Source organism: Struthio camelus, chromosome 20, assembly GCF_040807025.1.
Source record: "Struthio camelus isolate bStrCam1 chromosome 20, bStrCam1.hap1, whole genome shotgun sequence".
Lineage (NCBI taxonomy): Eukaryota > Metazoa > Chordata > Aves > Struthioniformes > Struthionidae > Struthio > Struthio camelus.
Window position 1 is genome coordinate 150,681 of NC_090961.1, and position 18,683 is coordinate 169,363.

General features: G+C 37.9%; 1 protein-coding gene across 16 annotated transcripts in view; it reads left to right on the forward strand.

Annotated features, from left to right (window-relative positions):
• Nucleotides 1-18,683, forward strand: part of GARNL3 (GTPase activating Rap/RanGAP domain like 3) — a 66,556-nt gene that overhangs the window by 33,595 nt on the left and 14,278 nt on the right. For all 16 annotated transcript variants that reach the window (XM_068915215.1, XM_068915205.1, XM_068915208.1 and 13 more), the window contains 8 exons: nucleotides 112-157; nucleotides 4,679-4,785; nucleotides 5,681-5,796; nucleotides 6,670-6,774; nucleotides 10,187-10,261; nucleotides 11,045-11,156; nucleotides 11,882-11,980; nucleotides 18,147-18,263. In XM_068915215.1, the coding sequence (XP_068771316.1) occupies nucleotides 112-157; nucleotides 4,679-4,785; nucleotides 5,681-5,796; nucleotides 6,670-6,774; nucleotides 10,187-10,261; nucleotides 11,045-11,156; nucleotides 11,882-11,980; nucleotides 18,147-18,263 (777 nt within the window). The remainder of the gene's footprint in view (nucleotides 1-111; nucleotides 158-4,678; nucleotides 4,786-5,680; nucleotides 5,797-6,669; nucleotides 6,775-10,186; nucleotides 10,262-11,044; nucleotides 11,157-11,881; nucleotides 11,981-18,146; nucleotides 18,264-18,683) is intronic.

Consider the following 18,683-nt stretch of genomic DNA (forward strand, 5'->3'; position numbering starts at 1 on the left):
ATTGATTCATATGTTTCACCATTTTTGAATCTGCTTTTGCTGCAGAAAAAAATATTAAAATACAAATGAGCTTCATTAGTACTGGATTAATTTCCTTAACTAGAGCGGCAGATATTTTTGCCTTGGTGAGATATAATAAGCAGAATGATAGTTACAGGTAGGTGCTGATCGCAACAAATTTCTTCACATTGAATTGGGGCTAATGGGGCAGAGGTAATGGGTAAACATTTGGTATTGTCCACCCGTCTGTACGCCGGGAAGGAAAAGAAATTTTAAAATTGAAGGGTAAAGTAGACCTGGATGCAGATGGCTGTAAACTGGTTTTAAATTATATTTTTCTAACCATCAGAGCAATGACATTCTGGAATAGATTTGAGTTGGCAAAACAAAACTACTTTTTAGGTAAAGCGTAACAAAACGATGGAAGATATGTCTGCAAGGTTCTGACCTGATGATGTCAACAAGACATAGTGAGCTGCATATATGATGAAGTTAATTAGATGTGATGTTGTGATAGCCAAGGCCTAGATCCTAACACGTCTATGTTCAGTTGTAGTTAAGCAAACCAGTTCATTTTTAGTGATCTTAAATTGAGTAGCAGATGTACATTTGGACATTGTGTACCTAAAACCCAGTGAAGCTTTACTGGTTAATAATGTGTTCTTCATTGGTTTCTCAGTTAGCTGTGGGATGCTCACACATGGAGGCATGTGCTGCCCAAACCTGAGTCTGTTTGGTCTCACCAGATTCTGAACAGCAAGCATTTCTGCGGCCTAGTGCCCAGGCTTTAATGCACAATGTGGCTTTTGCCACATAGTTCATCCCAATTGTTGATTTGAGATTAATGGTGAGATGTCAGAGATGTCTATCAGTCTGGAAAGAGCAGAATGTCAGCAGGGTGGCATTGCTTGTGCACATGGAGGGGTTTCAACTTGGGCTTGACCCAAATAAGTAGTAACAAGAACTAAAAAGGCCACCCTATGGTGACCCTATGGTGGCCACCCGTGGCACAATGAGTGCTACGGTTCTCAGTATAGGACACAGACTTACCATTGTTATTTCTGCTTTACAAAGTACCACTAACGCCTAGAGTAATCCCTCTTCTATTGGAAGTATGCTAAATCATTTACTACTTAAACTAGGGCCCCCTCCCCTCCTCAAAAAAGAGAGGATTGCTTTCACATTCAGGTAGACCTCTAAGGACAGGATTGGCCAGGTTTGAAATCACTGCCAACTCAGATGTTAAATTCTCTGATGGCTAAAGAATTTGTATTAAGAAACCAAATTGTTTGGTTTATGCAGCACTAGACAGGAAAATTTGAAACATGAAACTAAAATTATGCCTTAAACTTGGAAAATCTGCATATCAGTACTACACTAAATCAAAAATAAAAACTTGGGAAGATGGAAGGGGAAGTCAGTCTGTTAGGCTCTGGGATGCGTATTCCTAGTGACTGTGTGAGCCTGCACAGCTGAAGTTACTTTTAGCAAAATTTTAAACTGTTTGCAAGTCATTATAACCCACATTTGCAGGACCAGGCTGGATATTAGGCGTGTTTGATCTCCTCCTTTGAGGTAAACTTATAGTTTGTAGTGAAAAGAAAGGAACTGTGCACAGTGTAGTCTTGGAAATGGCTTCTGGGAATATAGGGCCCTTAAGTAGGTTGGTTTTGCTTCCTCCTTCCTTGATGATTACATGACTTTGAGGACTCAGGCAGATTGTGAAAGAGACCAGCAATATCCCTTGCACTGATCACCTGATACTAGTGCTTTCTTGGACAAGCTGTGTCATTCTGATGGCTAAGTATTATAGTACAAGTGTTGAAGGTATTCTTTCAGCCTCTCCTTCAAAGCACAATACAGAAAAGTGGTACCAGCCATGCTCCATGGTTTCAGAAGTTGCTGCTCAGATCTGATCGCTTGGTTCCAGTCATTCCAACTTTTGTAAATTTTGGCTTGCTTTGGAGTTTTTTTATACTTCACACATTGAGCTATCTTCATGGTCATCTAAGAATCTGTTCTTGCTGCAGTACAGGTTAACGTATGTTGATTATCTTTTAATCAACATTAATTACGTTGATTTTTATCAACGTGTGTTGATAAACCTTCTTGCCTAGCTCCAAAACTTGATCATTATCAGTAAAAGTCTGGTGCTTCTTGTGCAGCTGAACTGCAATTTCAACTACTTACACAGTGCATTTCTGAAGTTTACTTGAAATCATCTACGGTGTAAATGTGGAAATGCACAAGAATGTGGAGAGGAGAAGAAAGTGGATTATTATTAATTGTATTTCTTCAGGAGAGGTTGCTCATATATACATGTGATTTCTTCTGTCTTACCTTTTTTTTCTTGAGTCCCTTAATATTAGGGCATCTCTATTTTGGGGCATGCTGGAAGAGAAGGTTCAGGCTATCCTTCTTACTCTTGATGTAGAGTATAAGAGAGAAAGCATGTGTATGCCAAATACAAAAGAGCTGAAAGTCTACAAACTTGAGTGCCTGAGATATATCTATATCCACAGAGGGGATATGTGTGAATAAGTACATCTCACAGGAATTTTTCACTAGAAATAACTTTATTTTTTTTTAATATAGCTAAGCAGAAAATTAAATCTTGATTCATGAGAGCAATACATATTATTATTTGTTCAGTATCCCATTAAATCTAGCCCAAGGGAAGAATCCAGAGCTGTGACTGTTACACTGCATGATACTTCAATTCTTTTTTTTTTTTTTCTTCACATTTATATCTAAGGCTTGTTTGGGGAAATGTTTGTACTGCAGTTTAAAAAGCCTTAAGATTGCCTTAAGATTTTGTGAGTACCTCGTTGCATTTTTTTCTTAATTAATTGTCGTCATGTTTGCTTTTCATAAACTACCATCTGAAGTTTGTGAGAGGCACAGAGCATGCTCAGGATTCCAGTTTGCGGTGTTTTTTCTCGTCTTCCTGCCCTGGGATAGAAACGTGGGCATCCATCCCTATTTAGCCTTTTAGAAGTTAGAGCTATTGTTCTAATTGTAAGCTAATAGTTGCTAGATAAGCTAGTCAAGGTCGATGTTTTTAAAGTTACTTTTTATTTGGAAAAGAGTGTAGCAATAAACGGGATAAAGTTACCTCTCTTGCATTAAATAACTGACTTTTATTACTAGATCAGTCAGGCTTATTCCTTAGTTGCTTCATTCGGCCGGTGTTAACACATTATCCCATAGTGCACACCACACAGTATTTTTGCCTAGTATGATATGCTTCACTACAGGATTGATCAATTCTTTTTTGGGTTTTTTGTTTTCTTTCCAGATATGCAGTCTCCACATTGGGGCCTCAGTGTACTTCAGCTTGGCTTAATAACATTTCTGTGCCCATCACCTCAGGCCTGTGGGCCTCCTGTTTCTTCTGTCACTTTTCCATGAAGACAATCTTCCAAGTGGCCAAAATCTCAGACAGGAGAAATAGGAGATATTCTAGGCCTTTCAGACAAGTTTTCCTTGTTTCATAGGCAATGTCACTGTGAGGTCTGACCCTGAATTTCTGCTTAGAATGACTTTAATTTTACATTAATAAAGACATCTATTGTTTGATTTGGTTTGGTTGTGTTTTTCCCCTTCCAATTCATTCTGCACTAGCCAAGGAACATTTCACGTCTTGGGTAGGGATAAATGACTGCTTTTTAGCTGGATTGAATAAGATGGATATAGGGCATCTCTGAGATTGTATCTTGAATCTGTGAAACAGGTACTAGGATGATCAGTATTCCTGCAGCAACTGAAATGTAGTACTGCATTTCAGATTGTATATGCAGCTTTCATGAAAAAAGACCAGATGAATACATTAGAATCCATTTGACCCAAGACCAGGCAACCTCTACTGCTTTTTTGAACAAGCAAATTCTGACTAGTTTGTATAACAGTGAAGTGGGATTGTATGTATGGTTTTACCACTCACCTTGCTGTGACCTGTATCAGCTGCGTATGCTGCTTAGATGATCTTTGTCTGACTGTTAGCTTATAGTGAAGAAAATTATGTAGGCTATTACTTGAAAAGTCAAAGAAAGATTGCTTTCCGTAAAGAAGCTATGGTTTGCTGAGCATGTTGTATGCACAGCTTTGGTACCTGCTGTTCATTCTTGCTGTGCTGGATTCTTTATGGTTTGAAAAAGCTCAACAGGTTCAACTGTCATGTAAGCCATTCTGACTCTGACTTCCTCAGCAAAAGTGAATTCGCTGTTCCCGAGATACAGGTTCAGCTGCAGTAGCCATCATTATTCAGAAAGAACCAAATCTTTCGTGCGTGTGGTGAAGGCATAGGAAAGATGGAAATCTGCCAGAAGAACACATTTTGTGGGTAAAGAACTGTTTTTTTACAGCTTAGTTTATTTGAAAAGGACTGGATTTTGCCAATACCAGTAAGGGCATTGTTCTGTGAGTAGAATTACAAAGTTCTGTTGTAATTGTTAGTATCCCATTGTTAATTCATGTAACAGACACAGAGCTTTGGTCTGAGTGAATAGTTCTGTGCCCATTTATGAGTTTTTTTTGATATTAGACCCATGGAAGTTCTTACCTAAGGCACGCCCAGATAACAGTTTGCAGTTCCTGCTTCTATTTTGAATAGTGTCTGTTAAAATGGTGGGTTTTGAATGTGACTTTCAATACAAATAAAGAGTTGTTCTTTCAATAGGCTTAAAATATTTTCAGAAGAAAGTGTTCCTCTCTTTGGGCCTCCTCTTCCATCCCCGCCTGTGTTTACAAATCACCAGGAATTCAGGGATTTTGTGTTAGTGAAATGTAAGTCACTTTTTCTTCGGCTAGAAACACTTTTTAAATCAGTGCTCTAATAAATTGAAATTCATAATGCTTAGGATGTGATAAATTATGAACACATTTTCCTGTGTATGCCACAGTTCTGTGCGAATTTTTTTTTTCCTCCAAATCCTTAAGAGTTGGTGGGATGTCAATTCTATCAAACTATTCCAGTCAGGTTGACAAAAAAATGAATTTCTATGCAGTTATGCTTCTCAAGCTGCTAGATCCAAACTGACCTTTGCATTTTCAGAATGCATAGCCATATTTAGCTTTATGTTTGCTTAAGGGACTTGGAGATTTGGAAGAATTTATAAGGTTGTTGGATATATTTAGTAATAAAAGGTGTTAGGTTAACAGCTCGGAAAACGTGGAAAGATGAGCTTTTTTGAATGCATGCTGCATGGGCAATAGTAAGTTTCAGCACCATTAAGAATTTTTTAATTCTGTAGTGATTCAGTTCTAGAGTTACTGATCTTTACTTTACTTACCCTTCTGTATCAGCCAGAAAGAGGTCTTTGGGACCTGATCATGATAATTACAATTAAACATCTGCCCAATGGGAGCTTGTCTGATAACTCATTTCACATACGTTACTAAAAAATGTTTAAATTGGTTTAGTATTTAAATCAGGTAGAAGTCCATGTCTTTAATTTTTGTATCAGTTAGGAGGTTATCAGAGTGACTTGTAGAATTCTACTATTTTTCTTTTTTACCTTTTTAAGCTTCAGGGATTATTATTTACTTAAATATGGGTGAAAAGAAACAAATCTAAATTACTCATGAAAAAACAAGAATTTTTGTACAGACACAGCTTAGAGTCAGTGAAAGGTAGCAAGGACTTCTTAAGTAATTATCTTATTTTCTTACCTTATTTTAGTAATAAATGGGGAAAAAGCCACCTTGGAAACCCCAACATTTGCTCAAAAACGTCAGCGCACTCTGGACATGCTGATTCGCTCTTTATACCAGGACCTGATGCCAGATCTACATAAGGTAAATATAAGTCATGAGTGATCTCTATACCATTGTATACCTTCTCTTGCTCTCGTTAGTACATTGAATGTTCTGTTGCTTAAAAAGACAACCATCGTGATGAGCACTGAATTGCATACGCTAGGCTAAATATTAATTGGCATCTAATTTATTTTACAGTTATATAAAAGTTGTCAGGACGTCCTTTCAGGATAGAATTCTTCATGCATTTAGTTAATAACAGGAGAAGACAATTCTCTGTGGAGAAGCATAACAATGTTATACTTTGTATAATCTTACCTTGAATAAGGGAATAGGAAAGTTAGGCTCTGAAGATTCAGAACAGGTATTAGTCTAGTCACCATAGAAACTGCACTTACTTGTTGTGTTATGTGTAAATTTGGATCATTTTTACCCTTGGGTAGCCATGAGATAACTTCATTCTAGAACAAGAAAGACATTCTCCTGAGGTGATTCTTAACCAGACAGAGAAGATCAGCACTTCTGAAATTAATGATTTTTTCCCCTTATTTATTTTTCTTAGCTAAATAGGGCTCCTTAAACTTTTTTAAATAAACTTATTAATTTCTGCAGTTTTTATTATAATCTTACAAATGTAACATTGATAAATGCTGACGCATTGGAAAGTAAAGCAGTAAAGGATTGAAGGACTTTGTGATTTCTGTCCTCTGAAAAGCCATGCAGTTAGGTTCATCATGACAGGAAAATACCCCAAAAGGACAGAAAATTTAAGTGATATCAGATTAAATTAACCAAAAAATAAAAGAATATGAAAACTTCTGGTTCAGTTACAAAAAAAAAAACAAAAAACTTTCGGATCAGTAAAAAAAAACCACTTTTGATTCAGTAAAAAAAATACTTTTCCTGTTTTAGAACATGCTCAATAGGAGGTCCTTTAGTGATGTGTTACCAGAGTCCCCAAAATCAACACGGAAAAAAGAGGAAGCTCGGCAAGCAGAATTTGTCCGTCTTGGTCAGGTAGGCTCAATTTAGGAAGTATATGTCTATGTCTAGAAAGACTGTGTCACCCATCCTATTATAACTTGGTTAGTGTACAGAGTTATGTCATGGCTTAATGCAATTCTCTCTCGTCAGAAATAGTTCTGTAATATTGCATTAACTTAACCTACATTAAAGTAAAATATGAATAAAAGTGTTTATCTGTAACATCTGAGATAGACAACACAGTTGCAAATATTTTTATAAAATACTTAAATGGAAAGCAATGTTGGAAAAATTGCCCTTTAGGATCAAACCTAAATGGTCTGTCCCTTTTTTGTACAGCAGATGATTTCTGGCTCCAAGCAGAAAAATGTTCTGTCTCTCTGTGCTTTGGAGAGAAGTACTCTTTCATGGAGTTCTTACATAGATTCCATTTAGATTGAATTTCTTAAAACTTACTTACTACTAGCTTAGTCAGGAAGAAGTTTTGACAGTCCTGCTAAGTTGGAGTTTGCCATGCATCTTTGAAGATGAGGATGTTTGAACATGTGAAACACTGCCTCCAGTCTTCTGTGGGCTTATTAATATCTTGATCCAGTGAGGAGTAAAACTTCCTGATGATTCAGATAGCGCAGATTCACAAAACAGGCTGATCAGATCTAACAGTTCATTGCAGCTGAAAAAGGAAATGTCTATGCCTGTCTATGCCCCTGTCCCTCCCCCCTTGTCTCTTCTAGATCCTGGACTGGTTACATGGTTCTGCTGCTTATGTTAAGAATACCTCTTTTTCTTAGCTGATTTAACTTACTAACCTAACAGGAAACTAAACTACAAAAACAAAGAAAAAAACACAACACCCCCAGTCCCCATTTTTCATCCAGATTAATAAACTTAGTTCAATCACAGCAGAGTCTGACAAGTTCCAGATCCAGTAAAAGGTGGCGATTGGAGTCACAGAATCACAGAATCGTTTAGGTTGGAAGGGACCTCTGGAGATCATCTAGTCCAACCTCCCTGCTCAAGCAGGGACCTCTAGAGCATATTGCCCAGGATCACATCCAGACGAGTTTTGAATATCTCCAGGGAAGGAGACTCCACTACCTCTCTGTTCCAATGCTCTGTCACCCTCACAGTGAAGAAGTTTTTTCTCAGGTTTAAGTGGAACTTCCTGTGTTCCAGTTTCTGCCCGTTGCCTCTTGTCCTGTTGCTGGGCACCACGGAGAAGAGACTGGCCTCATCCTCTTGACACTCCCCCTTCAGATACTGGTACACGTTGATGAGATCGCCTCTCAATCTTCTCTTCTCCAGGCTGAACAGGCCCAGCTCTTGCAGTCTTTCTTCCTAGGAGAGGTGCTGCAGCCCTCTAATCATCTTTGTAGCCCTTTCATCTTTGAGTCAGAAGGTTAAGAGCAAGAGAGGGAGAAGCAAGGCCTCCGTCTCTGGTGGCAGTGAGCTGTTGGATTAAGGCTGCAGTTCCATGAGCAGCTGAGCCAAAGTGTGCATTTCAGCTCAAAGTATGCACTGTCTTTGAATCTGTATTTTTGTATGTTCCCAAACTGAAGAACATATTTGATAGAAACATATTTGTAGAATTAGTGCCAGCAGTTCATAACTGCCTCTTAATTGGTACAGCCACCAAACAGCCACTTTACAAAAACAGACCGGGTCTTTGGGGGATTCTGTAACAGTTACTCACTACGAATGAATTTTTCAACAGGCCTTTCAAAGGAAGTTATTTCATAGGACTTTTGATTTCTTTCTTGAATATGTTACTTAACCAATATTGTTGCCTGTTGCAAACAACAGACCTTTGAAGTTGAGGTACTCTCCCTACTGTCCTGTTGCATGCCAGAAATATACTGGATAATGATTGGCAGTGAAGAACATCTCTTCCAAAATATTGTGCTGCACTACCAGCTTAAGATCAGTCTGTGAAAGCTGATACAAAGGAACCTCAGGGCTGTTAAAGCTTGCATTGGCAGAGCTGCAAGGTCTTTTCTTCCATGCTTTGCCCATGCCTCCCCCAACCACCTTGAAATAGCTTGCAACTCTAGACAGACATCAAAATAAGAGTAAATATGTGTTTAATATTCAGAAAGAAGTAACAAATAAATGATTTCCTGGGTTTACCAATTACAGAATTTACACAAATTAAAGAAAACTATGATTAGCTAAAGTACAGAGACCTATAAGCTTGGTTATCCCCCAGTTAAAAGCTGTTAAGATACTCATATAGCAAATGTAACTGGAACAGTTCTTAAACAAGACTTTCATCTTAGGCACAGTCTTCCTCAAAGGGAAACACAGTATGTGGGGTAAACACATAGGGTTATGCTTATTTTTTTCTTGGAGCTTCTCTTCACATTTAAATCTTTCCCTTCCCTGAAAGTTTTCCTCAAATTTACAAACTATATGTTTGAACAGTGTAGCACGTCTCCCAAGTAGTTCATGATCATTCTTGCCTAACTCTGTGGATGTGTCTGTCCCTTAGTTATAGCCATTTTTTTCAGACAGAAAACAAAACTCACTGACGACTGACTCAGCAGTATATTTAAATCATATATTTGTTGCCAAGAAGGTGATTACTACTGACTGGTGGAATTCAGATGTTAACACAATGAAGTATTTCATACATCTCTATAACCTGACAGCCATGCTCAATGCAAATATGCAAATAGTGCATGCAGCTTATTACTACCATTTGATAGAGGCTGTACATGATGGTAGGCAAACTTTAGGGCAGTAAAGCTGGGGTATGTAATTTCTGAACTTTGCATTAAAGGATACTGTGACAATTTCGTGTGCCCTTGCTTTATAGGAACACTGGATTTTGGTCTGCCTGTAGAGATCTTCAGCAATGAAGGTGTATAGGATACCTTAAATAGGCTTATTCTGTGTCTCACTGAAACTTTGTTTACACAATGTTTCTGTAGAGCTTTTAGCCCTTTCAGTATCAGCGCATTTCTAGTTATTCGTAGTTGAAGAATATGTGATGCTGTGGTAATATGTCTTTGGCGTCCCACAACAAGGTATATATGGCTTCACTTAGTGTGTGATCTTGCAAGTGAAAGGTCAGCTTATATAACTGATATCAGGACCCAATATCAAACTAATAGAAAGAATGAACTGTGACTCGCTGGTATTATTTGAAGTGGGTGTTTTTTTTTTTTTCTGTTACTATATTTGACTTTTTTTTAGGTTTTTAAGCGTGTTTTTTGGTGGGGGGAAAAAAGATGTTCTGGCTGTCTAGCACCCCGCTAGTGACTAGTGCGGTCTTTGTTCAGGATATAAGAAATGCTGCTTCTTGCCTGGGAAAATTACTTAAAACATAATAGGATTTCTAAGTAGTATTTCTAATACTACTTTGTATTCCTAAATTGTCCGTTCCTTATAGTTTTGGTATTACTGACAAAAACTCAATTTAAATAAAACATCTATTTTGTATTAGGCTTTGAAATTGAAAACCACTGTGAAAGGGGATGCCCCTACTAACTTGGCAACCACAAGCCTTTGTAAAAAGGAGGTGAGTGTAACCATCTGTCTGACTAAGGAGAGTTATTAGAAACTGTGACGTTCTAAATGCAATTGAGTATGGCATTGCATATCAATTCCGTGTACTGTTTATTTACTTTTGTGATTAGGTGCTATTGCAGCAAAGATGTAATGTGTAGTGTCAGAGTGATTCTGCAGACAATATCCAATAAATAAAGGATGAACCTGAAGCTAGAAGCACTTCTCAAGTTAAGAAAGTCAAAACATTTTTATATCTGAGAATAGTTAATGAAAATTCCATATTTTTCCATATGCAATCATCTTTTAATGTCTCACCAAATTTTAAACAAAATGCAGTTATTGTTTTTATTTCCAATGTAGTGTCAGATTTTTCCAGGGCATAGGGAGTGGAAGATAGAAAACAACACTCTCCTATGTTCATCTTGTATACTGTAGCATCAGAAGTGCTTGTAGAATTTCAGAGACTTCAGCTAATATTTAATATTTGGAGGAGGGGGGAGCCTTGGGAGGTAAGTAGTGAGCTGAAAAATCAGGTGCATGGGTTTTGATTCCGGTATGCCAGAAATGTAGCTTAAATTTATTAGTCTTCTGAGCCAACTGATAGGGAGAATGTTTCCTCTATAAGGAAAAAAACGAAATTCTCATATCTCAAATTTGAAAAATATACTGTTGAGTCATGCATATTGCCAAAAATATCTACATGTTATTACTTGTCACTGCATATCACATTTCATGTCTTTGTGCTCTCTATTTCCTAGTGTACTTAATATGTATACCTTATGTTACTTTGTAGCCATGGGAGTCCCAGTCTTTCTGCAGCAATTTTCCTCATGAGGTTATCTGTGCGGATTCTTGGGGCCAATCCTTGCTAGTTTCTACAGATGCTGGCATCTTGTTAATAGATGGTTAGTAAATGATCCAGTGTTTTGATGTCAATTATTTATGTATCTGACCAAATTCTTGAAAATACATGTTCATAAGCTGTTCAGGTGTCGGTAGCTCTTCACTTATAAAGATAGTTACCAATCCAAGTGAATTTATTACATTTATGTAATCTAGTTGCAAAAATTTTCTCTGCACCAGAATCAAGCCATATCGAGGAACCAATTTTAATTCAGATTTCTAAATGCGTTGTTATTTCCAATGCTGTTTTATTGACTATCTGAAAAGACTTATGAAATCAAACACAAGCCAAAGGAGTGTCTACATGTTCTGCCTGGATTTCTCAGTCCTTGATTTTACTAGTTAGCATGAAGCCAAAGGCTTATGTGACAATGAAAGCCCGATTCTTCCGTAGCAGTGATTTTTCCTGGCTTGAGTCCTTATCCTTTGTGGGCCACATAAGGATTTGTGGGCCTAAGGGATAAAGTTAGTTCTCACTGATTATTCTCAAACTTCCCAAAGGAAATATCCCTTTTATGCTTCAGTCACGTAATCTGATCCATGGCAATGATGAAACTCTCCCTTAAAGAAATATCAACTGTGATACTATAGTATAGACAGCAGATTTATGCAGGTTGTCTCACTTTCACGAGAAAAGAACAAGGCTTTTATTACAAGAATGAAATAGTTCAAAACCACTGCCTAGCAAATTGTGGAATTTTAAAGAAAATGTATATTTCCTTTTTAGATGATCAACCTTCGGTACAAGTATTTGATAAAACTCTACAAATAAAGCAGATGGATGTGCTGGAAGCTCTGGATCTTTTAATTGCCAGAACAGACAAAGGTAGGGGGAGTCCCTGTTCCTTGATTCTAATATGAATGTTCTTGACTCTGCTGTTACTTAGCAGACACAACAGTAGAAGGGAATAGTTCAGCTGTGCTTCCTAGAGGAAGAAGTGGGAAAAAATGCTATTGGTTTCAATTCTTGCAGTACTAGATTTAAACAGTCATGTTTTGTCACATCACAGAGCTGTTACTGTTTTGTTGTTGTTAGGTTTTAGAGCTTCTATTGTTTTTTTAGAGATCCTTCTACCTCTTTCCCTTTCCCCATTTCTTCTGGGCTGCTTAAACACTATTCAGTTATGTGTATGTCCCAAGGTTTTAGGCACTGCATGTTTCATGAGGCAATCATGTCTGTTAGTGGCAAGTGTACCTGAGGCTCCGTTTAGAATAAGGGAGTGCATACAACAGCTGTCACTTACAGCTGGCCTTCTTTTAAAAGGAAGGAAAAAAAACCCTAGACATGTGAGAAAGATTCATGATCTTGTTAGGGCAAACCTGAAACTGGTCATGTGGTGTATTTCTATTTAAAATTACCATGGTAGCTGCATTTTTGTTCCTGGGAAAGAAAATTGACCATGACATACACAGAAAAGATGCCACGTTCCATCCCTGGGGTCCCGTTTGAAGAACTTTCAGAGCACAAAACTATCCCAAATTCTGTAATAGACAAATGTTGTTGTTTTGTATTTGGCCGATAGTATGTAGCTTAAGCTCTTGTCAAGGCAGTGTTTCCCTTCTCTTGCAGTATATCTGGATCTGTGTCCTCATCTGTTCAGCAGCCCACATAGGCAAAAGCTCATTTGGTGGGTTCCTAAAGCCCTTTCCTAACCCTTCAGCATCACTCTGATAGGCTCTTTTGTCAGAACAGATGCTTAAAAGAAGGCTTTGCTGTCTCTGCCGTAGGAGGAGGTTTCTGGTGCATCATATTCTTTGTAGAAATTTTACATAAGGCTACGTGAAGATGATCCTCATAAACCCTGACAAAGGCAGGGTTGGTTTTCTAGTCGGCAAGTTCTGTTGCTTCTTTCTCCAAAGGGAGTAGGCTACTCCATTTATCAATTTCCACTTTTTCCTGGATTGCTGAGAAGTTTACCTATTACAGAAGAAATGTTATCAGAGTCAATGAGATATCCAAATTGACAGCAGGAACCATTTCATTAGAGCCTATTTTACAAAAGAGAGAAGATTTGTGCATCTGGCCCCATCCTTAATTGTTCTCATCCAGAGTGTACATCCCAAATATCATAGAATTTCTGCAGAAAATTAATAGCCTTCTTAATTAACTTGAATCATGTTCAGCCTTGCTACTATCTCAGCAATTCCTCTTCTTTTGCAAGAAAGTAATTTAATCTTGCCTCTTGCAACAGGAACATTTTTGGAAGAACCAAAAAGATTTTTTTGCTCATCTTTAAAAGACCTGTCACATTTTGCCTTTTCCCCTGGCAGTTTTAATTTACTTCTGATCCAGAGTTGATGCAGAAATTGGGAAGTTCTTTCTTCAGCCACTGCTTGAACTCAGCACTGCTTGGAAATCACCTGAACTGGGTTATATGTCCTTTCAGTTGTGCAAAAGGGTGGGGGGGAAATTACTTACGCTGTGACTGTTCTACCAAATGTGCTTTATTTGTATTTTTGTTTTTCCCAAAAGTCCATGATTTGAAATTCACAAAGCGAACATACACATAAAGCAAGTGCGAGATCTTTGTGTGTAACACAAAGAAAGTAGTTACATTGTTTTTGTTGTTTTTTATTACATTATATCTGTTTGTTCAGTATTAGCTGAAGTTACATTTACCCAAACTTAGGGTAAAACATGGCTCCTTTGGTATCCCTGGGATTTGCACAGATTGTGTTCAACAGGGCTAAGGCTTCATCCCTAATTTTCAATTTTTATTTTTATTAAATGTTTGTATTTCAGGAAGACATTTTTCATCCTTAAATACTGTGATATTAACAGTATCTGTCTGTCAGTGAAAATATATCTGATATGGCAAGTGAGAAAGTAGAAGCGTTAAGTAAGACATTTTTGTAAATGAAACTTGTTTGTGATGGTGTTGGTGTGAGCTTTTCAGAAGCATGGCAAAATAACCTCCACAGAATAGAATAAAAAACCTAAAAATCTAAAGGAGAATTTCATACTGAATGGTGTATTTTTAACATTAAGCAAACATAAGCAGAGCAACACATGAATGAACATAAAAGAAAACAGACATGAAAACAAAATCAGAAATGCCAGAATACAAAATCAGATACATTTGGCAATAGACATAGAAAGTAACAAGAAAACATTTTGTGAGAACAAAGAAATTGTCAGTTCACTACTCAGCCAGAGGAGAGGTGATAGGGAGTGGGAAAGGAGAAAGATACTGAGTGAGCCCGTTGTGGATTTTTAAGTGAGTAAAATGTTTTTTAAATCGGTTGGGCCTGATGAAATTCACCCTGGGATACTTGCAAAACTGGCTGAAACTATCTGAAAGGCATTTGCAATGACCTTTGAACACACCTGGAGACATTTCTAAAGATCTGAAAAGGGTAGTTATAGCTGAAGTTTTTGAAGGTTTATGAAGCTGCTAGAACAGATCACTAAATTTAGTCGTCAAACTTGTACTGTTCACTGATAAAACAGTTCACTGATACAGCAAAAATGGGGAAGATAATGAGTTAGATAAGCAACTTTTTAAGCACATACTTTAAATGCATCCTTCTGATGTACTTTAAGTGCATCAATGTGAAACAGTGGCATTTTAAGATTCGAGCAGAAAAATTGAGTATGGTATTATGAAATTGCTCATATAGGGTATAGTATTTCTGCAGCAATAATTTGTAACAGCCAGGCCTGAGATCTCTTTCAGGCAGCTCTTTTAAGCAACAAGTGTTGCTCCCACTGCTTTCTAGCATACCATACATTTCTGAGGGAGAGGAAACGTTAACAATGAAACCAGAGCTGAAGATAACACTATCAGCAAGAGCTCTTTCAGGTCAGCCTTTCAGGAGAAGAAGACATTGAAGAAGTTACCAATGCACCTGCTATCAGTGATAGCAGGATGAATTGCTTTGCTCTCCGTACTAACATTGATTAAATTTGTCCCAGTAATGAGATACAAGGCCAGTGGAGCACAGAAATTGATCTATTTTGTCATCCAAACACAGCTCTTTTCTTACAGCTTACTTTTCTGTTGGGGTGAGGGGGAAGGAGGAAGAGCGCCTTCACTGGTATGAATCAAGTCCATAGGAGGTAAAGAAAAACTGTGAAAAAGCTCAGATGATAGTCTGACAGCTTTATAGGCAGCCATAGATACCTAACACTGCAGCAGGGGTGTTTGGGAGGCCTGCAAAGCAACCAGTATCCTGAAAGAGGTGTGAAGCATCCTAGAGGACATACCTGTCAAATGGACAGAGCTCTTCTAAGCAACAAGTAACCGTGAAGGTTTATGTCTGCTGAAAGGCAGGCTCACTGTCAACCCATTGGGTTGCAGTGTGACCCGCGAGGATCTCTACCCCAGCGCCTTTTTAAAAAGCATATAAAACTAATAACTTCAGTGGGAGCAGAGGACATTATTCTACCTTAATAAAAATGCCTGCCAGAGGAAAATTTTATCATATTTGTCATTCCCTGTTGCACGCACATAGCACGTTTACAGACGTAAGTATGTTATGTTTCAGAGAAGCATAAAGGATCCTCTGAAGTTTGCCATAACCCTCAGGGATCATCCTTGCTTTGCTCTGATTACTTTCCAACCTTCACAACAGACAACTAGATATTGAGTCAGTCATTGTCTGCCCATGGTCATCATCTTCCTTTTTATGCCTTACTCCTACGTGGGTCTTTTTCATAGTTGCCTCTTATGTCAACATAAATTTATCTTATTACTGTGTCTGGGGCTCAAAGGAGAAGTTACTTAGAAATTCATGGAAGAGACTTAAAGTGATGATACTTCATTATGTTGAAAGGAGGAGGGTCTTTTATCCTAGTCTAGAGCTTCGAAGGTGGAACAAAAAAACCTCCAAAAATGACAGTGTTGAACTTAGATGGTAATGCATACTTCCAACTATGTCTGCAGGCTCATGACCATTTTTGTGGTTTAAATAATGTCGCCACTTACATTGCCCAAAGAAAGTTCTTGAGTTTTGCTGTAGGTACACAATGTAGTGTTTTGGAATTGTCTGCATAACCAAGACTCCTTGAAAAATATCTAGCTGAAATAGTCGCTCAGCTAGGAAGACTAAACACAGCAGTTATCACTGGATGAATAACTGACTAATCTGAGGCAGAATCTAGGAGAACGGTAATAAATTTAGAATAAATTTTTCTCAGTCTTGAATAGCTGCACTTTCTATTAGGTTACAAAAACAAAGCCATCTCTGATCTCATTGCATGTGATGGTAGTCGTAAGAGTTACAGCTGATTCTAGATCAGAAAAGATGACCTTCCTTCAGCTTGTGGCAATAGCTTAAAATCAGAATTGGTTGAAATGGAAAAGGATTTTAGGGTACTATGTCATGTGTAGTTTTTTAGGTATGTGATGATGTTTGACAACACTTGCAGCACCAAGAGTCGTGCAGTAGTCTAGACCATTGTAAGAATGGATGAACAGGCATGTCCTTGATTATGTTTCTGGTTTCATAGAATTAAAAAGTTGCATTAATTTCATAGCCACTCTTTATTCCTTTCTTAAAGCAAGATACCACAAATTTGTTAGGGACCTTAGATTGACAAAAAGGGTCAGTTAGTTGCTAGACAGCGACCACAGCCATCCAGCCTTGGGTGTGAGGGTTATAATTTGCACTTGCCAAAACCTGACAGCACGCCGTGAGACTTCCTGAGCAGACAGCATCCAAAATCATTGCGTCTAGCATATAAGATGTTAGCTGGTTAAGTGCCATGGACAAGGACAATTTCAGATATGATAAGGAGATTCTCGGGTACAGTGGGAAACACCTTATAGATAGCCTTACCTCATGAAGAATAAAAAGGCTTGGGAAAAGAGCAAGCCTAATGTTACCAGGACCTAAAGCAGGGAGTAATTGACACACTGTAATTCTACAGCTTAGTTTACTTCTTGATAACTTGTTTGACATTCTAAATGGCTAATGTATGCATTATCTGTACCTTGCTATTTGTCTGACTATTAAGACTCGTCCCCACCACAGCAATCTGAATTTAGAACCTACTTATTTGAGAAATTTGCCTGTTTCTGAAATCATCAAGTTACGTTGGAATAGCTAACTGAACGCCACAAAGCAGAGTAAGTCCAAGCAGACACTGAATTGATGAGAGCAGTAATACTGAGCCTGAATATTTGATTTAGCTAATAAAGTTTTTCAGCCTTCCTTCCAAAAGGGGTGAATGCTGCTTGCCATTCTTCTTTTGTGAACTCCACAAGCACACAAGAGAGGGATTGCATATAGTTTGTTTTCTTTTAGTCCGTGTTGCCACTGAGAATTTGTCTGCTCTCTGAGTCTGATTAAGCAGTATTTCAGATTGTGGTGGACCTAAGGGATGGTTTATGTTTTTTACTCTTTATACTTGCTACAGGAAGAGAAGGTGATGCAAAGGCCAGATTTTGCCCTCATGCATATTCATGTTCTATTGGAATGAAAGGCAGCATCCATTCTGATCTTGCTTTTGAATTTACAGTAGGATCCACCAGTGGGATCGACGCTATATGTTTAGAAAGCATGTTTAATTTTGCCAGCTAATTTATTTATTTGATTTAAACTTAAGGTTGTATTTTCCACTCATCTCTATCGTTGTTGGAAATGAAGGTTTAGCTGTGACAGTAAATACTGTGTTATTTTTGCAGCTGGAATAGGCCTTGGAAGTTGCCTAAATTTTGAAGAACGGACAAAAAAAAGTCAGTTTGCATCCAGAAGGTTTTCAAACTCTGTTGCAGGTTTCATGGTACTGTGAAGCTCTGACATTGTTCTCTGCTGCAGCACCACCTGATGGGAGACTGCTACTGAACTGAAAGGATTTGGTTCCTAGAATTGCAAAGACTAGGCAGAGTTCACAAGCAGTCTGCTTATCCCCAGAGAACAATATGCTTTGTCTTAGCTCTTCCAGCTGTGCCCTGCGTGTTAGGTGCTGCTTCTCTTTGGAAATAATCACTTCAAGCCACCACCTTTTTTTTTCAACTTGTTATTTCATGGCTCTCTCCATCCTTCAGGGAAGGACTCTCGTCTCCTTGTCTTCAGACTGAGTGCTGTCCAAAAAGATATAGAAACAAAGCAGATGATAAGGAGCAAATATGACTGCAGAGAAAATAAACTGGAGAGAACAAAAGGTGCTTTTTATTATTCTTTGTTAAAAGCATCCACTAAGGTATTGTGGCAGTAGTTGCCAGAGGTTTTAATAGTTCTCTTAAAGCTGTGGTAGGTATTCATCTTTAGTTTTATTCCAGATAGTCAATTCAAACTTTGTTAAGTTTATATTTGAAAATAAGTTTGGATATAGTCCAGCATGCCATTTGAGAACTTTGTAGAAGTACTAAGTTACTTGGCAATTCCTGCTAAAGAAAAGCTCTAGATGAAAATAGATACATTGCTTTCAGAATTGAGGGGTACAAGAAGAATTATGCGGGAATGCAAGACTGAAATAAAGGTCACTGTAAGGGTGAGGCGCACTGGCAAATTTCTGTTTAAAAGTAGTGTTTAGAATAGTTTGGGTGTTGCAGATTATTTTAGTAGATGTAAGCATTTTCTGA